This window comes from Scyliorhinus canicula, unplaced genomic scaffold (assembly GCF_902713615.1).
Source record: "Scyliorhinus canicula unplaced genomic scaffold, sScyCan1.1, whole genome shotgun sequence".
NCBI classification, from domain to species: domain Eukaryota; kingdom Metazoa; phylum Chordata; class Chondrichthyes; order Carcharhiniformes; family Scyliorhinidae; genus Scyliorhinus; species Scyliorhinus canicula.
The window spans coordinates 3,769,302-3,796,839 of NW_024055654.1; the positions used below are offsets into that span (position 1 = coordinate 3,769,302).

At 46.1% G+C, this 27,538-nt stretch overlaps 2 protein-coding genes across 17 annotated transcripts in view; one reads left to right on the top strand and one right to left on the bottom strand.

The window, feature by feature from the left end:
- Positions 1-1,079: 1,079 nt before the first annotated feature.
- Positions 1,080-20,714, top strand: LOC119960559 (zinc finger protein 239-like). Of its 7 annotated transcripts, none has more exons than XM_038788216.1 (3): positions 5,034-5,230; positions 5,625-5,942; positions 6,111-9,198. In XM_038788216.1, the coding sequence occupies exon 3, from the start codon at positions 6,424-6,426 to the stop codon at positions 7,255-7,257; it is 834 nt and encodes a 277-aa protein (XP_038644144.1). In that variant the 5' UTR covers positions 5,034-5,230; positions 5,625-5,942; positions 6,111-6,423; the 3' UTR covers positions 7,258-9,198. The 7 variants fall into 7 exon arrangements, with proteins under 7 accessions (XP_038644147.1, XP_038644144.1, XP_038644146.1 ...); XM_038788218.1 differs by having other exon boundaries at positions 5,865-5,942; XM_038788219.1 differs by lacking the exons at positions 5,034-5,230; positions 5,625-5,942 and adding an exon at positions 1,080-1,096.
- The window catches only part of LOC119960553 (zinc finger protein 239-like), a 47,198-nt gene continuing 33,136 nt past the window's right edge, over positions 13,477-27,538 (bottom strand). For 8 of the 10 annotated variants that reach the window (XM_038788204.1, XM_038788200.1, XM_038788201.1 and 5 more), the window contains one exon: positions 25,059-26,923. In XM_038788204.1, coding sequence (XP_038644132.1) covers positions 25,587-26,900 — 1,314 coding nt within the window. In that variant the 5' untranslated portion in view covers positions 26,901-26,923 and the 3' untranslated portion in view covers positions 25,059-25,586. Of the gene's footprint in view, positions 14,633-25,058; positions 26,924-27,538 lie in introns of those variants that run through there. The other 2 variants (XR_005459446.1, XR_005459447.1) reach the window with 2 other exon arrangements.

The window sequence follows — 27,538 nt, forward strand, 5'->3', positions numbered from 1 at the left end:
AACTCATCGTCCAACATGAGATTCACAAGGACGCTGGCATCATTGAGAAACCGTGGAAATGTGGGGAATGGGGGAAGGGATTCAGTTACCATTCTGAGCTGGAAACTCATCCACACAGTCACACCGGGGAGAGAGCATTCACCTGTTCTGAGTGTGGAAAGTGACTCACTTGACTAACACATCTGACTGCACACCAACTTGTTCACTCTCACATGAGACCTTTTAAACGTTCAGATTGTGAGAAGAGCTTTTAAAACAAATTTAATCTTCTGACACACCAGCAGGTTCACACTGGGGAGAGGCCGATTACTTGCTCCGAGTGTGAGAATCAATTCACTCAGTTATCCAGCCATTCGGCACACCAGCGAATGCACAGCGAGGAGAACCATTCACATGCATTGGCTGTGGGAAGGGATTCGCTCAGTTATCCAACCTTCTGACACACCAGCGACTTCACACTGGGGTGAGACAGTTCACCTGCTCTGAGTGTGGGAAGGGATTCACTCAGTCTGCCCACCTCACTTCACACCATCGTGTTCCCTCCAACACAAGACCTTTTAAATGTTCCTGTGAGAAGAGCCTTAAAGGCAAAATAGATCTGCAGATTTACCAGCGCAGTCACACTGGAAAGAGGCCGTTTACCTGCTCCGTGTGTGGGAATGGTTTTACTCAGCAGTCCCTCCGACTGAAACACCAGCGAATTCATGCCAAAGACACATTACTGATCTGTTCTGTGAGTGGGAAGAGATTCACTCGTTCACTCACCCTGCAGAAACACCAGCGAGTTCACAAGTGATTATAGGGATTGGATTCTGTTACTGCTGCTGTTAATCACATCCAGAACTGAACCGTGTTCATTCTGACAGTTGTCAGAGTTTGTTTCAGTTGATGTTAATCATTCCTGTGACTCGGCCGGAGTTTAATATTCTGTAGATTAATTAAATTAGCTCTATGTTGACGACAGTGTTCCAGTCCTTGATTTCTCTAAGATAGGAGGAGACTGATTGATGTCCTGTTACCGACTGTTCCATTGTTGGATCTTTTCGGATTTGTTTTGGAAGATGTGGTAAAGCAAAGCTTAAGACAAGAGAGAAAGGTAAGAATATGGAAAATGATAAACAGACTGTGGCAGGAAGAGACAGAGAGAACACATTTAAAATTACATCAGATAAACGCTACAAAAAGAATAAAAGGACAAAACTAAAGGATCTGTATGTGAAATTTAGGAAGGCTAGAAATCTAGGAAAAGGTGGAAGAGCGGCTCTGTTAATTATTGATGCTGTTGGCACATTAGACAGGGATGACCTAAGCTCAGGAAACCAGGATGTAGGAGTGGTTTGAATTGAGATAAAAAATGATAAAGGCAAGAATTTACTTCTGGGAGTGGTGTGCAGGCCTCCTAATTATAACGACACAGTAGGACAGAGTGTAAAGGAAGAGATAATGGGAGTTTGTCAGAAAAGGTACAGCGATAATCAAGGGGGATTTTAGTCAACTTATAGACTGGAAACATCAGATGGTCGAAGGTAGCATAGGTGAGGATTTCACAGAATGTTCTTGCCATAGTTTCTACAATCAGCACATTTTGGAGCCAACCAGAGGTCAGGTTATACCAGATATGTGACATGTGGTGCAGTGGATAGCACTGGGACTGCGGCGCTAAGGACCCGGGTTCGAATCCCGGCCTTGGGTCACTGTCCATGTGGAGTTTGCACATTCTCCCCATGTCTGCGTGGGTTTCACCCCCACAACCCAAAAGATGTGCAGATTAGGTGGATTGGCCACGCTAAATTGCCCCTTAATTGGAAAAAAAAATTGTGTTCTCTAAATTAAAAAAAAAGGTTATACCAGACTCTATTGTGGAACAAGGATTAATTGATAACCTCATGGTGAAGGCGTCTGCAGGTAACAGTGATCATAAAATGATTGAATTTGACATGCAGTTTGAGGGGTAGAAGATTGAATCCAAGACGAGTAAGTTAAGATTAAATAAAAGGATGCGAGGCCCCCAAGCGTGGAGACCTGGATCAATGACATGGCGGGTTTCATTAAGCTAGAGAAGGTCAAATTCGCCCTGAGAGGGTCGGTACAAGGGTTCTTTAGGCGGTGGCAACCTTTTCTCGACTTTCTGGCTCAACGATAGGGTACGGGGACAGTAGCAGCAGCAACCCGGGGGGGAGGGGGGGAAGGGGGAGGGAAAAGGTAGGGGGAGGGAAAAGGTAGGGGGAGGGAAAAGGTGGGGGGGGGGGGGGCGGACGATGACTATGTTTGTTTATTTAATTTAAATTTATTTTGAAGTTCTTTTGTTGTTCATTGGGGTTGGGGGGGTGGGGGATGGGATACATGCGTTGATACGGTCTAGGGGTGGTACGGTTATTATGGGTTATTTTGTTGCATTTCATTGTTTGTCGTTATGTTTTATATTTTCTGTAAAAAATTCCAATAAAAATTATATTAAAAAAAAAAGATTAAATAAAAGCAATTACTTGGGCATCAATGCAGAGCTAGCTAAAATGAACTTTCAAATTGTCAGGTCAATAGAGATTCAGTAGCAGACATTTAGAATTTAGAACAATACAGCACAGAACAGGCCCTTCAGCCCTCGATGTTGTGCCGAGCAATGATCACCCTACTCAAACTCACGTATCTACCCTATACCCGTAACCCAACAACTCCCCCTTAACCTTACTTTTTTTTAGGACACTACGGGCAATTTAGCATGGCCAATCCACCTAACCCCGCACATCTTTGGACTGTGGGAGGAAACCGGAGCATCCGGAGGAAACCCACGCACACACGGGGAGGATGTGCAGACTCCGCACAGACAGTGACCCAGCCGGGAACCGAACCTGGGACCCTGGAGCTGTGAAGCATTGATGCTAACCACTATGCTACCATGCTGCCCATTGAACAGGATATTTCAGTATACACAGAATAGATACATTCTCGTAAGAATGGAAAATGCCAAGGTGAGGACACAGCATCTGTCTTTAACTAAAAAAGTTAAAGACATAGCAATGTTTTTTAAAAAGCACGTAACAGCGCAAAGGCAGATTTCAGGTCAGAACATTAGGCAGAATATAAAGAATAAAATATCAACACAAAAATAATAATAAGACGGGAATAATTAGAGTGCCAGAGAAAGCTGGCTAGAAATATAAAGACAGATAGAGTTTCAATAAATTACAATTACCAGGGAAGTGTTAATGAGCAATGTTTGAGTCTGCAGGCTGACAAAACCCTGGATTCGGGTCGACTTCACCATAAGATCTTGAAAGAAGCAACGAATGAGAGAGTTGATGCACCCGTTTCATTGTTCAAAATTTGCTCGATACAGGGAGGAATCCATTAAATTGGAAAATAACAAAAGTAACTCCTTTATTCACAAAGGGAGGGGGGCAGATAGCTGGAAACGACAGGCCAGTCAGCAAAACATCTGTCATAGGGAACATGTTAGAAAAATTCAAGGTAATCAGGCAGATTATGGTTTTGTGAAAGGGAAATCATATTTACCCAATTTATCAGAGTTATTTGATGGAGTCACATGTACTGTGGCTAAAAGGGAACAGGTGAATGTACTGTCCTTAGATTTCCAGAAGGCATTTGATATGTTGTCATATCAAAGGTTATTGTAGAAAATAAAAACTCAGGATCTAACACCATAAGATATAGGAGCAGAATTAGGCCACTCGCCCCATAGAGTCTGCTCTACCATTCAATCATGGCTGATATTTTTTCATCCCCATTCTTCTGCCTTATCCCCAGAACACCTGATCCCCTTATTAATCAAGAATCTATCTATCTCTGTCTTAAAGACACTCAGTGATTTGTCCTCCACAGCTTTCTGCGGCAAAGTGCCACAAATTCACCACCCTCTGGCTGAAGAAATTCCTAAATCTCTGTTTTCAAGAATGGTACCTTTAGTCTGAGATTGAGCCCTCTGGTTCTAGTTTTTCCTGCAAGTGGAAACATCCTCTCCACATCCACTCTATCCAGGACTCACAGTATCCTGTACGTTTCAGTAAAATCCCCCCCCCCATCCTTCTGAACTCTCAACGAGTGCAGACCCAGAGTCCTCATAAGACAAGTTCTTCATTCCAGGGATCATTCTTGTGAACCTCCTATGGACCCTTTCCCAAGGCTGGCACATTGTTCCTTTGATACGGGGCCCAAAACTCCAAACGTTACCTGACCAGAGCCTTATACAGCCTCAGAAGTACAGCCCTGCTTTTGTATTCTAGCCCTCTCGACATGAGTGTTAACATTGCATTTGCCTTCCTTGGGCAGCACAGTAGCACAAGTGGATAGCACTGTGGCCTCACAGCGCCAGGGTCCCAGGATCGATTCCCCACTGGGTCACTAAGCGGAGTCTGCACGTTCTCCGTGTCTGTGTGAGTTTTCCCTGGGTGCTCAGGTTTCCTCCCACAGTCCAAAGACATGCAGGTGAGGTGGATTACCCTTGCCATGATAAATTGCCCTTAGTGACCAAAAAGGATAGGTGGGGCTATTGGGTGATGGGGATAGGGTGGAGTGAGGGCTTAAGTGGGTCGGTGCAGGCTCGGTGGGCCAATCGGTAGGCTTCATTGAAGGGTTTATTTTAAGTCACAAGCTTTCGGAGCGCTGCTCCTTCAAAAGTTTCTGATTTGAAATAAACCTGTTGTACTTTAAGCTGCTGTCGTGACTTGGAAAAGGGGCAAACGTGGATTTTATCCGATACAATCTCCGCATTGTGACGTCATAATGTAACCTTCCTGAATCAGCCAATAGGAATCACTCTGTTCCGCGGTGACGTCTGCGGCTTGCAGAGCGCAGGGCCGGGACTCGGAGATAGGAGCCCCGCCCCTCGGAGACAGTGACCTCGCCCTTCGCAGCCGAGAGCCCCGCCCCCCGCAGACAGCCCCGCCCCCCGCTGACAGCCCCGCCCCCCGCAGCCAGCCCCGCCCCCCGCAGACAGCGGCCTCGCCCCATAGTTGCCCCGCCCCCTGCACCTCCTCGCGGGGACTTCCATGCGCAGCGCGGAGCTGTGACGAGCATGCGCAGTGCTGATGCTGGAACTGGACAGAGTGGATGGGAGATGATCGCCAGCGCTTTGGATAATGCAGCCGCTGAGTAAGAGGGAGGAATGAAGTCTGCAGAATAACCTGAGATAATTCATAACCACTCCGTGGAAGATTCAAAGCCAGAATAAACAGTTAGTGGACCCGTGCTTGCGGCTGAACGACCTTTCCTGGTGAGTATCTCAGGTAACGGCGGCCATTGTCGGGGGCATCAGAAAGGCGCATGCGCATTCGCCATCTTTCTATTGGACGATGTACACGAGGACGCATGCGCCACCATTCAGGCTCAGAAATCAGGAAGAGAGAAATTTGCGAATTGATTGCTGGACATTTTTTAAATTCGTTGATGGGATGTGGACGTCGCAGTCTGTGCCAGCATTTGTTGCCCGTCCCTAATTGCCCTTGAGGGAGCATTTAAAGGTCAACCATAGTGCTGTGGGTCTGGAGTCACATATAGGCCAGACAAAGATGGCAGATTTCCTTCCTTAAATGGCATTCGTGAACTAGATGTTTTTTTTAGAACAATCATCAATGGTTTCATGGTCACCATTAGTCTTTTAATTCCAGATTTTTATTGAATTCAATTTTCACCATCTGCAGTGGCAGGATTTGAACCTGGGACCGCCCCAGAGCATTGTTCTGGGGGACAATAACATTACGCCACCACCGCCATTAACTAACATGGATTCTGGAAACTCCTATACAGATTGAGAAGGGGAAAAGATGTGCACACAGCAAACTGAAACCAAGAAGAATTTTGGTCTTTTCTGAATGTCTATCTGGGACTGACAGAACTTCCTTTTTCAGGGTGTTTTGGAGAACTGAACTCAGGCAGAGGAGAGAGAGGGAGAAAACTTGGAGTTGAGGAAAGTAACGGAGAAGATGGTGAGATGGGTTTGGATTTCAGCCCAAGGAGGAGGGAGAGTGTGTGGGGCGGGGATTTACTGCTTTGGGGGAACAAGAGAGGGAAAAATATACCAGAGAAATTAAAATTGTTTGTTTAGAATTTCTATCCTGGACTGACAGTGATGACTTTTGTAACACCTTTTACAGGATATTAGAAGGTGAGGAGAATTTGCCATCGGAAATCTCAAACAAAACATCAGATCAACATTCAACAGAATAACTCTATTCTTCAGGACCTGAATATCATCAGCTTCTGAATGTGGAAAGAAGAAGGTTCTCATTTGGAAAAAGATTTAAAATATCAGTGTGACTGGAAGAACACCGAGAAACACTAACACCCGAATGTGTGTTCCTGAAAACTGACTGTAGCACTTACACAGCTTGAAAAAATATAACTTAATTGCTCTGGGAAGAAACTGTACACTTGTTCTGTGTGGAGAGACACAAGGACACTGGCACCATGGAGAAACTGTGGAAATGTGGGGAGGTATTCACTTTCCCCTCCCAGCTGGTAACTCATCGACGCACTCACAGTGGGGACAGACCGTTCACCTGCTCCGTGTGTGGGAAGGGATTCACTCGGTCGTCAAACTTAGCAATACACCAGCGGGTTCATACTGGGGAGAGGCCATTCACCTGCTCTGTATGTGGGAAGGGATTCGCTCGGTCAACACACTTAGCATTACACAAGCGGGTTCACACTGGGGAGAGGCCATTCACCTGCTCTGTGTGTGGGAAGGGATTCATTAACTCATCCAACCTAGTGTCACACCAGCGAATTCACACTGGGGAGAAACCATTCAGCTGCACTGACTGTGGAATGAGCTTTAGGCTTTCATCCACGCTGCAGAAACACCAGCGAGTTCACACTGGGGAGAAACCATTCAGCTGCACTGACTGTGGAAAGAGCTTCAGGCATTCTAGCAGCTTCATTGTACACCAACGAATTCACAGAGGGGAACGACCATTCACCTGCTCTTTGTGTGGGAGGGGATTCACTCAGTCATCTAACCTAGCATTACACCAGCGGGTTCACAGTGGTGAGAGGCCGTTCACCTGCTCCAAATGTGGGAAGGGATTCACTGATTCATGCCAGTTGCTGAGACATGAACAAGTTCACACTGGGGAAAGGCCATTCACCTGCTCCGAGTGTGGGAAGGGATTCACTGATTCATCCCAACTGCTGAGACATGAACGGGTTCACACTGGGGAGAGGCCATTCACCTGCCCCGAGTGTGGGAAGGGGTTCATTGATTCATCCCAATTGCTGAAACACCAGCGACGTCACAAGTGACTGAGGGATTGGATTCTGCTGTTATTGCCGCTGTTACTGACAACTAGGCCCGAATAACATTCGTTCTGACAGATGGGGTTTGTTTCTGCTAATGTTAATCAACTGTTTAACCGAGCTGGAATTAATTATTCTGGATCTATAGCTGATTGTGTTCTCGGGGCTGCAGAATTCTGGAAACGCTGTCTGTGATCTTTCCCCATAATTCAGAAACTCTCATTGGAAATTAGTTCACAACAATGTTCTGGACTTTTCCTTCAATCACAAAATGACCTTTGGTACAAAATCTACAATTCAGTGTCTGATTTGTTCCACTGATTAACATTTCCGATTAGAAAGTGCTGATCAGCCCTTGCTGCCAATTCTCAGTGATTTGTACATTACACACAGTGAAGCAGTGAAGCCTCTGTTATCGCCCAGAAAGGGAATGGGAATTGGTGGAGAATTGAGAGTTTAGAATGTTATCCTTCCCATCTCCCATCTTGTCCAGAAATCCCCTCAGACCAGGAATGGAGACAAGTTCAATCCAAGTAATAGATTGTAAGAAATCACAGTTTAATCGACTTATGTAAAATCATCAGAAATTTATGGCATATTCCAGAAATAGCTCTCCCTCTGTATTCTGAAGAAAGCTTCTATGTCAACTTGCTGACTGACAAACACAGGACAGACCTGTTATCTCAGCCAAGGACAATGTCTTGAGCATAGCCCCTGAAAGAAGACATTTTTAACACTTATACAATTGGACATTATGAGCCAGTCGTTACCCAACTGTGTGTGCAACAATTAACAATGGCTCTCAAGAACAAGGAGATTTCAAAGTGATTGGCTTCATCCAAACATCGAAATCTGGCTCACACCAGTGAACCGTTCAGAGGGCACTGCAGCCACCAGCCATAGACACCAACACCAGTGAACCGTTCAGAGGCGGCAGCAGCCACCAGCCATGGACATCGACACCAGTGAACCATTCAGAGGACACTGCAGCCACCAGCCATAGACACCAACACCAGTGAACCGTTCAGAGGACAATGCAGCCACCAGCCATGGACAACGACACCAGTGAACCGTTCAGAGGAGGCGGCAGCCACCAGCCATGGACACCAACACCAGTGAACCGTTCAGAGGAGACGGCAGCTACCAGCCATGGACACCAACACTCACTCGGCACCATCCTTCTGTTTGTCCTCCAGGAGCCAGAAACCATCCTCACCTAAAAAAGTGTTCACTATTTCTGTCCATTTAACTCAAGTTTGTTGCTTCCCAATAAACTGTTTTAAAATCACTCCTGAGCTCAATCCTCTTTTCGGGTAATGATTCCTCACTCTGGATCTTTCAAGTGGTGTTAAGAGTGGAATCACATCGCCTCTCGGCCTTTTGGCTAAGGTCAGCGTGAGGTCAGGTGTAATAAGCCCACAAGACATAGGAGCAGAATTAGGCCACTCGGCCCATTGAGTCTGCTCCACCATTCAATCATGGCTGATATTTTTCTCATCCCCATTCTCCTGCCTTCTCCCCATAACCCCTGATCCCCTTATTAATCAAGAACCTATGTATCTCTGTCTTAAAGACACTCCGTAATTTAGCCTCCACAGCCTTTACAGCAATGAGTTCTACAGATTAACCACCCTCTGGCTGAAGAAATTCCTCCTCATCTCTGTTTTAAAGGATCGTCCTTTAGCCTGAGATGGTGTCCTCTGCTTCTAGTTTTCCTACAAGTGGAAACATCCTTTCCGCGTCCTCTCTATCCAGACCTCACAGTATCATGTAAGTTACAATAAGATCCCCCCTCATCCTTCTAGTGCCTGGATCTGGGATGTCGCTCTCGTGGGGACCATGAATTGGACTCAATTTGAATTGGTTTTTGGAGCAGGCAAGGAGCTGGATTAGGGGTTTGCCCCTGTTCACACTCTGAGATCTGGCATTGTAACTCTGATAAAGTAATAAAAAGAAAACAATTTAAAAAAAAGGAGTTGGATCACAGTGGTCGGGATCATCGACTTGAGAAACAACAGCCTGAATTAAATGTAAATGGGAATTTGAGTCTGGACTCGTGGAGTTTACAAAGCAGATATTTCTGTAGGTGTGTAGATAGGAAGCGATGAGTGAAAGTAAACATGCCCCAATGAGAGACAGATAAAGGGGAAATTATAATTGAAATAAGGAAATAACAGAAACAAAACAAATACTTTTTATCTGTCATCATCGTAGGAAACAAAACGTTCTAATTACAAGGGGGAACTAAGGGTTCAGTGCAGGGGGCGGACGGCAACATTAATACAAGGAAGAGTCAACTTTTAAAAAATTGGTCAACAATACAAATATGTTAATCAAATGCCAGTAATAATGAAAAAACAGTCAGACACACGTTTCAACATCATTTTATAGAATTTTACAGAAAAGTTGTTGATTGAATGATGCTTTCTGACATTTATAATGTGAATAAAAGTTTAAAAAATGAAAAAGTCCATTTAATTTCCATTGAAAATGTGTTTGATTGATGAAGAGTGGAAGCTGCATGAATCCTGACTGAGCTGCAGACAGCTTTGCAGATGCAGGTTACAGATTCCCTTATCCAGTCCGAATGAGGAACCTATAGAAATAGTGTCATGTGAGACTACCTTTAAGAAATGGGTGATAACTACTCCAGTGATGTCAGAGAGTGGGTGGAGCTAGGCTGTCTGTCTGCTTTTCACTTTCGTTTTTGAGCAGGCTGCAGGGTGTGTTTTAGTTTTGTTTTCAGTGTTGGAGCTAAAGCCAGACCAAGTAGGCGTTCTGCTGTTCTCTCTGCCATCAAAACACTATCTCTTGATCATTTGGTGAATTCAGAATTATAAATGTTTTCAGTAGTGACTTTAACCTGATCTTCTTTTAAAAGGTTGTTTTTTGTAAGTCTTCTAGATGTTAAAAGGACAGCGCAAGCATTACTTGGTGTTGTATTCTTTGGGGGTTGTATTTGAATTAATGGTTGCTAAGATGTTCACTATGCTTCAAAAAGGTTAACTTGAGTTCATAGAATAAACATTGTTTTGCTTTAAAAAAATACTTTTCCATTTCTGCTGTACCTGTAGAGTGGGCCGTGTGCTCCCCATATCACAATCTATTAAAGGTTGTAGGTCAGGTGAATTCTATGATACGCTTTGGGGTTCTCTAAACCCTGGCCCATAACAATAGAGAGTGGAGAAATTAATGGGACTAAATGGTGACTACATCCTCTGGTCCAGACACCCTACTTCCTTACTTTCCAAGGACTGAAAAGTAGAAAACATACGAATCCTACACTCACTATTCCAGAAAGTAGAGAGAGATAAAATGGGAACCTACCGTCCAGTTAGCCAAACATCAAGTGTAGGCGAAATGCTAGAATCTATCCTTATTAATCGGGACTTGGTGACTGGGTGCTGATAAAATCAGACTAGGCCTAAATTTTGTGGTGGTTAGAAAAATGAGAGGTGATCCCATTAGAACATATGATTCATAAAGGTATGGAGAGGTTAGACGCTGTGAAGATGTTTTATTTTCCTGACTGGGGAATCTGGGACACTGACTCTCAGTCTCAGAATAAAGGGTTGCCCATTTCAGATTGTGATGAGCAATTTCTTCACCAAGGTTGTGATTTCTGGAATTCTCTCTCCCAGAGAGCAATGGATGCTCAGTCAGTGAGTGTAGTTAAGACAAATTGATATATTTTTGTGTATAAAGGAAATTGAGAGCTATGGGGAGAGTACAGGGAGATGGAATTGGAGTAGACAATCAGTGACGATCGAGGAGGCGCTGGTGTAGTGGTATTGTCACAGGGTCAGTAAACCAGAGACCCAGGGGACTCCTCCTGGGATCTGGGTTTGAATCACACTATGGCAGATGGTCAAATTTGAATTCAATAAAAATTTTAAATTAAAAATCTTATGATGACCATGAAAACAATTATCAATTGTTGTTAAAACCTATCTAATGCCCTTCAGGGAAGTAAATATGCCACCCTTATCTGGTCTGGCCTACATGTGACTCCAGACCCACAGAAATGACCTCTGAAATGGCAAATCAGTTCAAGGACAATTTAGTAATGGACAATAAATGCTGGATCAGCCAGTGATAGACACATCCCCTGGACAAATAAAACAAGAATAGCAGGACAGGCTCGAAGGACCGAATGGCCTATTCCTGCTCATTATGTTCATTAAACCTCAGTCTGATTCCCCTGAAGCTGCTAAGTGAGTGAATTAAATCTTTCTTCACAAATCATGAAGACGCCAGACTACAAGTCAGGACATAAACATTGTTTATCACCTACAAATTACCAATTTATCTAGGCACACAGACCCTTTATTGACACAGAATCAGAAGGAGGCCATTCAGCCCATCAGTCTGTACCGACCCTCCAAAAGAGCACCTTACCTGGGACGACTACCCTGCCTTATCCCTGTAATCCCACCCAACCTTCACGTCTTTGGACACTAAGGGACAATTTAGCATAGCCAATCCAGCTAACCTACACATCTTTGGACACTAAGGGATAATTTAGCATAGCCAATCCAGCTAACCTGCACCTCTTTGGACACTAAGGGATAATTTAGCATAGCCAATCCAGCTAACCTGCACATCTTTGGACACTAAGGGATAATTTAGCATAGCCAATCCAGCTAACCTGCACCTCTTTGGACACTAAGGGATAATTTAGCATAGCCAATCCAGCTAACCTGCACATCTTTGGATACTAAGGGATAATTTAGCATAGCCAATCCAGCTAACCTGCACCTCTTTGGACACTAAGGGATAATTTAGCATAGCCAATCCAGCTAACCTGCACCTCTTTGGACACTAAGGGATAATTTAGCATAGCCAATCCAGCTAACCTACACATCTTTGGACACTAAGGGATAATTTAGCATAGCCAATCCAGCTAACCACCTCTTTGGACACTAAGGGACAATTTAGCATAGCCAATCCAGCTAACCTGCACATCTTTAAACTAAATCCAAATCATGTCCAAGTGCAATCCGAGTTATCCAGCAGTTCAGCACTAATGGGGAGAGATATTTCACAAAACAAGTAACATCCAGTAATTCACTGTAAATCAGCACTGATGGATGCTGAGTGTTCATTACAGCAGGACCAGAGTCTGAGGTTAGAAATCGGTGAGTTTACTTTCAGAGTAATTCCTTCAATATCTTGCAAGTTAACAGCTTTGAACAGATGTCTATCAAATAGCTCGAACCTGATGATTACAAACATTCAGAGCTTATACAGCTTTATCCTCGAGTTACAGAACAGGCTTTCCCCTGTCAATATACAGCTGCAAGATTGGACTGTGATCTGTTTATTTTTCATGTTCAGTTCAATGCAAATTTAAACCAAGGTTTGCAGAGATGATGATCTATTCACACATGAATGAGAGATGCTGTGGGGCACACACCAAGTCGAATAATGCTGCTTTACATCAGAAATAAACTCCAACTATCAGAATAAACAGTCCTGAATGTGATTAACAGTAGCAATAACAGCAGAATCACACCCCTGTAATCACTGGTGAACTTGCTGGTGTCTCAGCAGGTTGTATGACTGGGTAAATCCCTTCCGGCACGTGGAACAAGTGAATGGCTTCTCTTCGCTGTGAACCTGCTGGTGCCTCAGCAGAGTGGATGACCGGGTGAATCCTTTCCCACACTCAGTGCAGGTGAATAGTCTCTCTCCAGAGTGATTACGCTGGTGTGTGAGCAGAAGTTTTCTGCTTTTAAAGCTCTTCTCACAGTCAGAACATTTAAACAGTCTCTCAGTCATGTGAACATGTTGGTGTGCAGCGAGATGGGATAATCAAGTGAATCCTTTCCCACACACATGGCAGGTGAACAGTCTCTCCCCAGTATGGATTCGCTGGTGTACAGTGAGGTCGCCTTTTCTCCTGAACCCAGTCCCGCAGTGAGAACACGTGAACGTTCTCTCGTCAGTGAACATGTTGATGCCGCCGCAATTCCTCAGAACTTTTATAACGGAGCAGCACGGTGGCCTAGTGGTTAGCACAACCGCCTCACGGCGCTGACGTCCCAGGTTCAATCCCGGCTCTGGGTCACTGTCCGTGTGGAGTTTGCACATTCTCCCCGTGTCTGCATGGGTTTCGCCCCCACAACCCAAAAAATGTGCAGAGAAGGTGGATTGGCCACGCTAAATTGCCCCTTAATTGGAAAAAATAATTGGGTACACTAAATTTAAAAAAAAAGAACTTTTATAACACTTCCTGCAGTCTGGGCATTTAAACGGTCTCTCATCACTGTGAGCACGTTGGTGTTTCTGCAGGTTGGATGATCGATTAAATCCCTTCCCACATTCAGAGCAGGTGAATGGCCTGTCTCCAGTGTGAATGTGCTCATGTGCCACAAGGTGGAAAGATGTCCTGAACCCCTTCCGGCAGTGAGAGCAGCTGAACGGTGTGGAACCGGTGTGAATGTACTGGTGCTCCCTCAGTATGCGTGGTCTTTTAAAACTCTTTCCACAATCAGTTTAATCAATTAAACTCTCTCTTGTTGGTGTGAACTTGCTGGTGTTTCTGCAGAGCAGAGAAATCAGTGCTTCCCTTCCCACACACAGAGCAGGTGACCGGCCTCTCCCCTGTGTGAATGTGCCAATGTATCAGCAGGGCCGATGACTGAGTAAATCCCTTTCCACATTAGGAGCAGGTGAACTGCCTCTCCCTGCTGTGAATGCGCTGGTGTATCAACAGGCCAGCCAACTGAGTGAATCCCTTCCCACACACTGAGCAGGTGAAAGGTCTCTCTCCAGTGTGAGTGTGTCGGTGACTTTCCAGGCTAACTGGGTAATTGAATCCTCTTCCACAGTCTCCACATTTATACGGTCTTTCCCCGTTGTGACTGCGCTTGTGTCTCATCGGGCCAGATGAACGGTTGAAACCTTGTCCACACACACAACACAGATGCAGTTTTACCCCACTGTGAACAGTGCTTTTTCCTTCCATGTTCAAAAGCTGATGATATTCAGATATTCAGAAAGTGGCTTGTTGGTTTAGGGATATGATTCCCGCTTCGGGCTTTTCAGTGTTGAAGCTTGCGAGAGGTCCCGTGTTCAAATCCCGGAGGTGCCCTTTAGTGTTGTTTAGGGGCTTGTTTAGCACACTGGGCTAAATAGCTGGCTTTTAAAGAAGACCAAGGCAGGCCAGCAGCACGGTTCAATTCCCGTACCAGCCTCCCCGAACATGCGCCGGAATGTGGCGACTAGGGGCTTTTCACAGTAACTTCATTTGAAGCCTACTTGTGACAATAAGCTATTTTCATTTCATTTTTTTCATCCTGAAGAATCAAGTGACTGGGTCAGATCTTGACGTGGTCTTTGATTTATGATTGTCTGAAATTTCTCATCTTCTAATACCCTGAAAAATTAATTGAAAACAGAAAGAGGAAAACATGAGAAACAAGCCACAAAAACAAGTTGTGAAATTCAGCTGAACACATCTGGTAAATTGTGGGGTTGGAACTAAGGTGAAGTGGTAAGCAAGTTGCTGGAATTGTTCCAAATGTTCACTAACGTCCTTCCAAAGATTTTTAAAAAAAATCTATATCAAACCTGCAATAAAATAAAATCCATGACCACTGCCACCGAGAAGGATAAGGGCAGCAGACACTTGGGGAAAAACACCACCTGGAAACTTCCCTCCAAGCCACTCACCACCCTGACAAGGAGATATATTGCCATTCCTCCAGGAAATTCCTGGAATTCTCCCTAACAGCACCGTGAGTGCTCCTACACCACATTTTTAAATTTAAATTAAAAAAAAATAAATTTAGAGTACCCAATTCAGTTTTTCCAATTAAGGGGCAATTTAGCGTGGCCAATCCACCTAGCCTGCACATCTTTGGGTTGTGCAATAGTGCTAACCATTGCACCACCGAAATGCTTCACTCAAGTCACCCCACCTTCTGCGTTTGCATTGGACTCTGTCATTGCTGCTGCTTTGGAATACTTTGGGGAATTTGAAATTCTCCATCAATTACCACTCCATCTTACGGGAATTGAACCCACGCTGTTGGCCTTATTTTGCACCACAAACCAGCTATCTAGCACACTGAGCTGAACCAGCTATATAAGCCCCTGTATAAACACCTGAGGAAGGAGCAGTACTCCGAAAGCTAGTGTTTGAAACCTGTTGGACTTTAACCTGGTGTTGTCAGACTTCTTACTATGCTCACCCCAGTCCCACACCGGCATCTCCACATCATCACTCCATCTTTCTGATGGATAATGAAGGGTCTGTACACATGGGTTTATGTATTACTTGGTTCCTAATTTTATAAATTTCCCATTTTCCCCCAATATCCACATCACAGCTCTTTCCTCTCCACATGCTGCCAGACCTGCTGATTTTCCAGCACTTTCACGTTGGTTTTAGTATTTTCGATGGCGAGTTTTTACTCAGCATTCCCCGCGGTAGTGAATATCCCCTATTCACACCAGAGCAATGTACCGCGCAGGCGCAGTATCGCCCAGTATGGGAGCATGCGCAGTGTAAGTAATGGCGATGGGCAGAGTCGCTCTTTTGTCGTCTCTGCAGCGGGAAGGATGCGGAAACTCTGAGGGAGCGATGGGGACGGATCTGGATAGGGAGGGTTTCTAAACACCTGGTGAGGGCCTCAAACCCCGAATGAGACTCTGCAAGTCCCGCGTTTCCAGTTCTGCGCTTTTTCCCCCCAGGCACAGCTTATGGATAACGGTCGCCATTCTGGTTCAGCGCGGAGCGCATGCGCTGTGGCCTTAAGACGCAATAGAGAGTAGGCGGAGCTTCAGGTTTCTGTTCTCACCGGGTCCTAGTGTCCGGGTCTGAAAAATTCCAGGACAGCACGTTTTAAAACATATTTCCCACTTTCGGGTTGGGCATGATGTTCGCGGCCTAGACGGGTATTTGGGTCATATAATTTTATTTTTAAAAAATGAATTTAAAGCATCAGTTCTTTTATTCCAATTAAGGGGCAATATACCGTGGCCAATTCAGCTCCCCTTTTGGGTTGTGGGGGGAGACATACGCAGACACGGGGAATATGTGTAAACGTCACACGGACAGTGACCCGGGGCCGGGTCTTTGGCACCGTGAGACAGCAATGCTTCTCAATTTGGGCCTCATATTTATTTTCAGTCAAAGGTTACAGCCCCTAATAATAATAACCTTTTATTGTCACAAGTATGAAGTTTCTATGAAAAGCCCCTAGCCCTAGTTGCCACATTCCGGCGTCTGTTTGGGTAAGCTGGTACGAGAATTGAACCCACGCTATTGGCCTTATTCTGCATCACAAACTAGCTATCTAGCCCACTGAGCTAAATCAGCTATATAGCCCCTGTATAGTTACCTGAAGGAACTGCTTCTCCATTTGGTTTACACTTCAATCCCACACTCCGAATCAGTGCCTGCCCAGTGTGGAGGGACTGAATAAGTCACAGGATCTGCTCCTGGACCTGCTCTTGGGCCTGATTAAACAGCAATTTACAGAGCGGCAAGGGGTAGCTCTGGCTGTCGGTTCCTCTTCTGTGGTCTTGTCAATCCCTGGGTGGTCCGGGAGAGGGGGCGTGCGGTGTCTACTGGAACACTTGAGACCTTCCACACTGGTGGACAGCTCAGGGTACAGAATGTCTCATAGACACTGGAAACAACATTCTGGTTTAGTTGAGAAGGACGTTTGATTGGACCACAATGATGGGCAGCAGGGTAGCATGGTGGTTAGCATAAATGCTTCACAGCTCCAGGGTCCCAGGTTCGATTCCTGGCTGGGTCACTGTCTGTGTGGAGTCTGCACGTCCTCCCCGTGTGTGCGTGGGTTTCCTCCGGGTGCTCCGGTTTCCTCCCACAGTCCAAAGATGTGCGGGTTAGGTGGATTGGCCATGCTAAATTGCCCGTAGTGTCCTAATAAAAGTAAGGTTAAGGGGGGGTTGTTGGGTTACGGGTATAGGGTGGATATGTGGGTTTGAGTAGGGTGATCATGGCTCGGCACAACATTGAGGGCCGAAGGGCCTGTTCTGTGCTGTACTAGAACATAGAACATAGAACAGTACAGCACAGAACAGGCCCTTCGGCCCTCGATGTTGTGCCGAGCAATGATCACCCTACTTAAACCCACGTAACCTGTATACCCGTAACCCAACAATCTCCCCATTAACCTTACACTATGGGCAATTTAGCATGGCCAATCCACCTAACCCGCACATCTTTGGACTGTGGGAGGAAACCGGAGCACCCGGAGGAAACCCACGCACACACGGGGAGGACGTGCAGACTCCACACAGACAGTGACCCAGCCGGGAATCGAACCTGGGACCCTGGAGCTGTGAAGCATTGATGCTAACCACCATGCTACCGTGAGGCCCCCCCCCCCCCCCCCCCCCCCCCTGTTCTATGTTCTAAGTTTGGGGAAACAAGAGAGAGAAAAAAATCATAGAAACTGGAATTGTCAGTTCTAAATTTCTATCCTGTACTAACGGTAATACTGACACTGTCGATGTCTTTTACAAGGTACAAGAGGACGATGATTTGCAGATGGGAAACTCAAACCAAACATCATATCGAGATCTGACAGAGTCACTCAATTCATGAGCACCTGAATACCATGGTCTTTGAATGTGGAAGGAGAAATGTTTGTCTGTTCTGTCCGTGGGAAAAGAGTTCAAACATCAGTGTGACTGGAAAAGCACCGAGACACACACACACCCGAGTGAGAGTTTCAGTGAACTGACTGTGGAAAGAGCTTTAACCAGTTACACAGCCTGAAAATAAATCACACCATTCACTGCCAGGAGAAACACGTGTTCTGTGTGTGGACGAGGTTTCCACTGATCATCCAAACTGGACAGACACAACAATACCGACACCACGGAGAAACCGTGGAAATGTGGGGACTGTGGGAAGGGATTCAATTACCCATCCCTGCTGGAAATGCATCGACGCAGTCACACTGGAGAGAGGCCGTTCACCTGCTCCGTGTGTGAGAAGGGATTCATTCAGTCATCCCACCTGCGGACCCACCAGCAAGTTCACATTGATGAGAGGCTGTTTAACCAGTCAGACTGTGATAACAACTCTAAAAGCTCCGAGGACCTGGTCACGCAGCAGGTTGTTCGCACTGAGAGACAGTTCAGCTGCTCTCACTGTGGGAAGCTAGTCAAACGATCACAGAATCTCATTGAACACGAACGCACTCACACTGGGGAGAGACCAGTCACCTGCTCCGTGTGTGGGAAAGGATTCACACGATCATCCCACCTCGCTACTCACAGACTGGTTCACAGTGATAACAGACCTTTGAAATGTACTGAATGTGAGAAGAGTTATAAAACCACAAGTGATCTGCTGATACACCAGCGAGTTCACAATGAGGAGAGGCCGTTCAGGTGTACAGTGTGTGGGAAAGGATTTACTCAGTTATCTGGCCTCCAGAAACACCAGCGAGTTCACACTGGGGAGAGGTCATTCACCTGCTCCTTATGTGGAAAAGGATCCATTTATTTAACTAGCCTCAGATCACATAAACTTGTTCACTCGGATAAGAAACCTTTCAAATGTTCTGAATGTGAAAAGAGCTTTAAAACCACAAGTGTTCTGCTCAGACATCAGCGGGTTCACACTGGGGAGAGACCGTTCACCTGCTCGGACTGTGGGAAGGGATTCACTCGCTCATCCCACCTGCTGACGCACCAGCACACTCACACCGGGGTGAGATGGTTCACCTTCTTTGAGGATGAGAAGTTCATCTGACACAGCAACAGGTTGACAAGTGTCTGCAGGGCTGTGATTCTGCTGTTATTGCTGCTGTTAGTCACATCCAGGACTGAACCTTGTTTATTCTGACAGTTGGAGTTTGCTTTTACTGATGTTAATCCCAATAACTGGGCTGGAGTTTATTCCTCTGGATCAATGTCAAATGAACTAATATTGTTTCAGACACACAATCGAGACCTTAATTTCTCCAGGATAAGAGGAGATGAATTGATGTCCTGTTACTGACTGCTGCATTTTTGTGGCCTTTCCTCCTTTCTAACTCCAGACTATTTCAGTTCTCACACCGTCAGTTACTCTCACAGCCATGTCCCAGCTCTCCATCGCTTCCAGTGTGTCTGTCTTAGCTTTGTCATCCAGGGGAGGTATTGGTAACAAACCCAGGATTACTAAACACAAACCCAGTCATTTATACTGATGTACTTGTCTCCCCAATCACCGAGGATGGTGATGTTTGTGGGGCCTCCTCCTTCTGTGATTTGTTTAATTATTCACCACCATATAGATGTAGCAGGACTGCAGCTTTGATCTGAACCTCTGTGTGTGAGATCGCTTAGCCCTGCCTAGAGCATGCTGCTTCCGCTGTTTAGCAAGCTTATAGTCTCCTGTTGTCAGGTCAGCAGATTGGAATGTGTTTTAGGGAAACCTGGTGCTGCTCCTGACATGTTCTCCTCCCCTCTATGGTGAATCAGGGTTAGTCCCTTGGCTTGATGACAATGGTAGAGTGAGGGATATGCCAGCCTGTGAGGTTACAGATTGTGTTTGAATATTGTGCTGCTGATGGCTCACAGCACCTCATGGATGCCCAGTTTCATTTAGATCTGTCCTGAATCTATCCCATTTAGCACAGTGATAGGCAGGACTATGGAGGCTATATTTTATATTCCAGCCCCCTGACAGAAAAACCTTCCTAATTACTCGCCGTTCCTGCATGTTACCTTTCTGGGATTATTTTGGGACACCCAGTCCACTCCGTCCAGCATCATTATGCACTCTCTCTCCATTTAAATAATGTTCTGTTTTTTCTATTCTTGCTGCCAAATGGACATCCTCACATTTTCCCACATTTACTCCATCTACTAAAGTTAACGTCCAGTCACTTGAACATATCTGACCCTTTTCAGACTCTTTGTATCCTCCTTAACCAACTTGCCCTCCTACCAATCTCTGTATCAACAAGAAGTTTGGCGCAAACACAGTTGGTTCCTTCATCCACATCATTGATATTGGTTGGAAATGGTTTTGGCCCCGGCACTGATCCCTGCAACACTCCAATAGTTACAGTTTGCTGACCTGAAAATAGACACGGACCGCACAGTGGTCCCAATATAATATGCACAGGTGAATCTGTGACCGGTAGGTTGGTGAGGATGAGGTCAAGTGTATTTATCCTGCTTGGTTCTCTCACTACCTGCCGCACGCCCAGTCCAGCAGCGAGACCTCCTTCAGGACAGACAGCTCAATGGTGGTACCAAGCGAGTCTTGGTGATGGGCATTCCCCCACCCACAGTACCTTGAATGCCCACCCCCTCCCTCGCCCATCCCCTCAGTGCTTATTCCAAGTAATGTTCAACATGGAAGAGTATTGATTCGGTGGCTGAAGGAGGGCAGTAATCAGCATGAGATTTCCTTGCCCATGTTTGACCCGACACCATTTGATTTCATGGGGCTCAGCATCAATGTTGAACATAGAACACTACAGCGCAGTACGGGCCCTTCGGCCCTCGATGTTGCGCCGACCTGTGAAACCATCTGAAGCCTATCTGACCTACACTATTCCATTTTCATCCATATGTCTATCCAGTGACCACTTAAATGCCCTTAAAGTTGGCGAGTCTACTACTATTGCAGGCAGGGCGTTCCACACCCCTACTACTCTCTGAGTAAAGAAACTGCCTCTGACATCTGTCCTATATCTCTCACCCCTCAATTTAAAGCTATGTCCCCTCGTGTTGGTCATCACCATCCGAGGAAAAAGACTCTCACTGTCCACCCTATCTAACCCTCTGACTATATGTCTCTATTAAGTCACCTCTCAGCCTTCTCCTCTCTAACGAAAACAACCTCAATTCCCTGAGCCTTTCCTCGTAAGACCTTCCCTCCATACCAGGCAACATCCTAGTAAATCTCCTCTGAACCCTTTCCAAAGCTTCCACATCCTTCCTATAATGTGGTGACCAGAACTGCACGCAGTACTCCAGGTATGGCCGCACCAGAGTTATGTACAGCTTCAGCATGACCTTGTGGTTCCGAAACTCAATCCCCCTGCTTATAAAGGCTAGCACACCATATGCCTTCTTAACAGCCCTATTAACCTGGGTGGCAACTTTCAGGGATTTATGTACCTGGATGCCGAGATCTCTCTGTTCATCTACACTACCAAGAATCTTGCCATTAGCCCAGTACTCTGCATTCCTGTTACTCCTTCCAAAGTGAACCACCTCACACTTTTCCGCATTAAACTCCATCTGCCACCTCTCAGCCCAGCTCTGCAGCCTATCTATGTCCCTCTGTATCCTATAACATCCTTCAGCACTATCCACAACTCCACCGACCTTCGTGTCATCTGCAAATTTACTAACCCATCCTTCTACACCCTCTTCCAGGTCATTTATAAAAATGACAAACAGCAGTGGCCCCAAAACAGATCCTTGCGGTACACCACTAGTAACTGAACTCCAGGATGAACATTTGCCATCAACCACCACCACCCTCTGTCTTCTTTCAGCTAGCCAATTACTGATCCAAACCGCTAAATCACCTTCAATTCCATACTTCCTTATTTTCTGCAATAGCCTACCGTGGGGAACCTTATCAAACGCCTTACTGAAAATGAGGACACCCAGGACCATCTCTCACACTGTATACTTCCGTGCTGCTATCTCTACTCTGGTCTGACCTGCTGGTGGGACCGGACATTTTGACACGAAGAATAAAAGAGAAGCACATTATCTAAACGGTGAGAGAGTGCAGATCTCGAGTTGCAGAGAAATCTGGGTATCATAGAATCTATGGCACGGAGACAGGCCCTTCGGCCCAAACTGGTCCATGCAAGCCCATCTAAGCTCACCCCTTTGCCTGCATTTGGCCCATATCTCTCTTAATCGTCCCGATCCACGTATATGCCTTTTCAATGTTGTCAATGTCCCTGCCTCAACCACTTTCTCCGGTAGCTCATTCCACATACGTACCACTCTGTATAAAAAAGTTGCTCCTCAGATTCCCATTAATTCTTTCCACTATTAACTTAAACCTGTGCCCTCTAGTTCTCAATTCCCCAACCCTGAGAAAAGGCTGAGTGCATTCACCTTATCCATGCCTCTCATGATCTTATACACCTCTAAGATCATCGCTCAGTCTCCTACACTCCAAAGAAAAAGGTCCTGGCCTGTCCATCTATAACTCAGTCCCTTGAGTCCTGGCAACATCCTTGTAAATCTCTTCTGCACTCTCTCCAGTCTAATAACATCTTTCCTACAGCAAGGCGACCAGAACTGAACACCACACTCCAGGTGCGACCTCACCAACGTCCTGTACAACTGCAACATAACTTCCCAACTTGTATACTCAGTGCCCTGACTGATGAAGGCCAGCATGCCAAAAGCCTTCTTCATTGCCCTATCTACCTGTGACTCCACCTTTAGAGAACCGTGCACCTGAACTCCATGGTCCCTCTGTTCCATGATAGACCCTAAGGCCCTACCATTCACTGTGAAATTCCTACCTTGATTTGACTTTCTGAAATGCAACACCTCACACTGATCTGTATTGAATTCCATTTGCCATTTCGCGGCCCACTTCCCCAGCTGACCAAGATCCTGCTACAATTTCTAATAACCTTCCTCACTGTCTACAATACCACCTATTTTAGTGTCATCTGCAAACTTACTGATCATGCCTTGTACATTCTCATCCAAATCGTTGATATAGATAAGCAGATACAGCAGGTAATTGGGAAAGCTAACAGAATGTTGCCCTTTATTGTGAGGGGGGAATTGATTACATAAATAGGGAGGTTGTGCTTCAGTTACCCAGAGCACGAGTGAAACCACATCTCGAAAACGGAGTACAGTATTGGTGTCCTTGTGAGACCACATCTCGAATACTGAGTACAGTATCGGCCTCCTTGTGAAACTACATCTCCAATACTGAGTATAGTATTGATCTCCTTGTGAAACTACATCTCCAATACGGAGGATAGTATTGATCTCCTTGTGAAACTACATCTCCAATACTGAGTATAGTATTGATCTCCTTGTGAAACTACATCTCCAATACGGAGTACAGTATTGGTCTCCTTGTGAAACTACATCTCCAATACTGAGTACAGTATCGGCCTCCTTGTGAGACCATATCTCCAATACTGAGTACAGTATTCGTCTCCTAAGGGCAGCACGGTGGCCTAGTGGTTAGCACAACCGCCTCACGGCACTGAGGTCCCAGGTACGATCCCGGCTCTGGGTCACTGTCCGTGTGGAGTTTGCACATTCTCCCCGAGTCTGCGTGGGTTTCGCCCCCACAACCCAAAAATGTGCCGAGTAGGTGGATTGGCCACGCTAAATTGCCCCTTAATTGGAAAATATAATTGGGTAATCTAAATTTAAAAAAAAGTATTGGTCTCCTTGTGAAACTACATCTCCAATACTGAGTACAGTATCGGCTTCCTTGTGAAACCACATCTCGAATACTGAGTATAGTATTGGTCTCCTTATTTAAGGATGTAAATGTGTTGGAGGCGGTTCAGAGAAGGTTTACTAGACTAATACTAGGACTGGATGGGTTATATTCTCAGGAAAGGTTGGACAGATTAGGATTGTACCCCCTGGGGTTTAGAAGAGTCTCCTTGACAGGCGACTTGATTGAAACATACAAGATCCTGAGGGGTATTGACAGGGTGGATGTGGAGAGGATATGTCGTGTTGTTGGAGAATCCAGAACTAGGGATCACAGTTAAAACATAACCTGTCACTCATTTAAAACGGAGATGAGAAGATTTTTTTGCTCTGAGGATCGAGCGTCTCTTCCTCAAAGGGCTGGGGAAGCCGAGTCTGCGAATATTTCTCAGGCAGATTTTTGGATTCTTGGTCAGTAAGGTGGTGATAAGTTATCGGGGGCGGGGGAGGTAGGCAGGATGCAGGTTTGAGATTATTATGAGATCAGCCACAATCTGATTAAATGGCAGAGCTGACTCGAGGGGCCGAGTGGTCTGTACCTGCTCCTTGTGTGAATGAAACATCGGCAATAAGGTGTGATTCACTGAGTATGACCATGTCAGCTTGTTACTGACTGGACTGTGGAGCTGTCGGCAAAGCCATGTTTAATAATTAGTTTTAGTTTATGTGTAATGGTCAGGTAATTGAATCATAGAATCTCTACAGTGCAGGAGGCCATTCGGCCCATTGAGTCTGCACTGACACTTGGGAAGAGCCTTACCTAGGCCCACTCTCCCGCCCAATCCCCGTAACACCACCTAATCTTTTGGACACTTAAGGGCAATTTAGCATGGCCAATCCACCAAACCTGCACATCTTTGGACTATGGGAGGAAACCGGAGCACCCGGAGAAAACCTATGCAGACACGGGGAGAATATCTAAACGTCACATAGACAGTCTTCTGCCTCCCTCCCTTCTTAAACAGCGGTGTTACATTAGCCATTTTCTAGTCCTCTGGGACCCTCCCTGCCTCCAGTGATTCCTGAAAGATCACCACCAATGTCTCCACAATCTCCTCAGCTATCTCTTTCACAACCCTGGGGTGAAATCCATCCGGTCTAGATGTGTTCTATTGAAGTATTAACCTGAGAAATTGTAATATAAAACAATGCAGAGTCTAGTATCATAATAACTAAGACGGAGCCCTGTGTAATAAAATGGAAACATGGTCTTCAGTAGTAATAACAAAGACAGGGCCTGGTAAACTAAATATGTGTCATGTAATAATGTCAGAATTATTTTTTTTAATGATCTGCAATTACAGTTAGAATTAAGTTTTAAAATGCTGAAAAATAAATTGTGAAAATAATTAGTAAACAATAATGGGTTTGTGCACAATCGGAGATATTAGTTTTATTTGAAAAGTACCAGGAGACAAGGGTTCAGTTATGTGGAGAGATGAGAGATTTGTAGAATCATTTAACACAAAACAAGACCATTTGACCCATCATATCTGTGTTGTCTCCTTGAAATAGTTCTCCAGTTCATCCCACTCCAGGGCACTTTTCCTACACCTCTAATTTTGCCACTTTGAGTCTGGATCCAATTGCTTTTTGGAAGTAATTATTGAAAGTAGTGACCCAGTCAGGCAGTGCACACCAACCAGATCAAAACTGCTGCCTGAAATAAACACCTCCTCATCCGGCCTCTTGCTCCTTTGCCTGAAATAAACACCTCCTCATCCGGCCTCTTGCTCCTTTGCCTGAAATAAACACCTCCTCATCCGGCCTCTTGCTCCTTTGCAGATGATCTGAAATCTATACATCCTCTGGTTCTGGATGGTTGGAAATTTCTCCCCATCCGCTCCATCAAAACCCTTCATGAGCGAAAGACCTCAATTCAATCTCGCCTGGATCTACCGACATTTCTCCCAAATGGTTTGTCCAATAAGATGCAGCTTCATTGTGTCATTGCTGACGTATTTCTCCCGCTCCGACAAGGGGATCAGATCTTTGATCTGGGCGTTCCCGGAGTGCGGAACCTCCAGGCTCTTCATGTCATTCACAAGCCACACGCCATTGACACATCGGTAAAGCAGAATGCTCAGCTTGTGAGAATGTGTCTTACCAGCTGGGTCACAATTGCTCACCGAGGCAGAGAGAGTGGAAAAGTCATCGTCCTGCCAAACATTATCATAACGCGGGCGATTGACCTTTGGCCGCTGGATTAAGGTCCTTTGACCTTTTGGAGAAAAGGTAACATACCACTGAGTCTTCAGTTTGAAATTGCTGCTCGATAATGATGCCGGAATAGATGTTTTACCCATATTGTCATATCCTTTGATGTCCCAGGCGTGGCTGAAACTTTCTGATGTGTACAGCCTCATGGTAAATGGGATGGTGGTAATATCATGGTGTTGGCTGATGGCATCCGTAGGCAAAAGGTGCACTTGGTAGACCAGCAAGCTCTCCCGGTGCAGATAGGTAGAGATTGCCTCGGGCAGGCTTCCTCTGGCTTGGAGATCAAACAGTTTCTCTGGGGGCATCATAGGGTAGCGAATGTGCTGCAGCATTTCCTCAGTATGGGCAGGATGCAGGGACAGCCAACTCACCAGGGCTTGGAAAAGGACCACTTCATCTTCCACAACCAGGTCAGATCTTTGGAGGAGAGAAGAGAGTTGGTGGGGTTCCATCGATGTCCAGTCTGGGGACTTTATGATGCTGCCAATGTTCCAGGCTATAAACCGGAGGCATTTCTCTTCCAGTTGGGTCAGGCCAGTCAGCTTGGCATATCTCTGCCATGTGATGGCGCGGTTGGAGGAGCCCAGGGCAGCCACATTGGCCAACATGAACTGCTGGCAGCTTTCTCTCAGCTCCTGGACGTTGTACTTTTCTGACAGAAGGTGAAGAGGAAGCACATTCACAATGCTGAGGGTGACACTCCCGCTGTAGAGATACCTCAGGAAATCCTGGAAGTGATCCAGGCACTCCTCTTCCTCAGTGAGGTGGACAGTCTGGTCTTTCGCATCCGACCAACGCTCAGTGTCCAACAGGGTCCTGAAGACGCCGCTGCGCACGACCAAGATGAACTTGTGGGCGTTCAGTGTGAGCTTTTTGTTCACAATCACTTTGGTGTCACTGAAATCCTCCTTGTTGAACAGGGCAGAGAGGGTATTAACGAAGCTGGTCTGGTGATCGAGACTCTCCAATGGCCCAGTGACATCCATCATCTGTCAGTGAAGTTCAGCCCTAACTAACCAGGAGCAAGGAGACAGTGAGCAGGGATAATGGGAACCAATGGAGAGCAGAATGTGACTAACAGAGCCTCCTCACCCCAGCCTTCAGCCAGGGATCTGTACTGGGGTCTCAGACACCCTCACCCCAGCCTTCAGCCAGGGATCTGTACTGGGGTCTCAGACACCCTCACCCCGGCCAGGGATCTGTACTGGGGTCTCAGACACCCTCACCCCAGCCTTCAGCCAGGGATCTGTACTGGGGTCTCAGACACCCTCACCCCAGCCTTCAGCCAGGGATCTGCACTGGGGTCTCAGACACCCTCACCCCAGCCAGGGATCTGTACTGGGGTCTCAGACACCCTCACCCCGGCCAGGGATCTGTACTGGGGTCTCAGACACCCTCACCCCAGCCTTCAGCCAGGGATCTGGACTGGGGTCTCAGACACCCTCACCCCAGCCTTCAGCCAGGGATCTGTACTGGGGTCTCAGACACCCTCACCCCAGCCTTCAGCCAGGGATATGTACTGGGGTCTCAGACACCCTCACCCCAGCCAGGGATCTGTACTGGGGTCTCAGACACCCTCACCCCAGCCAGGGATCTGTACTGGGGTCTCAGACACCCTCATCCCAGC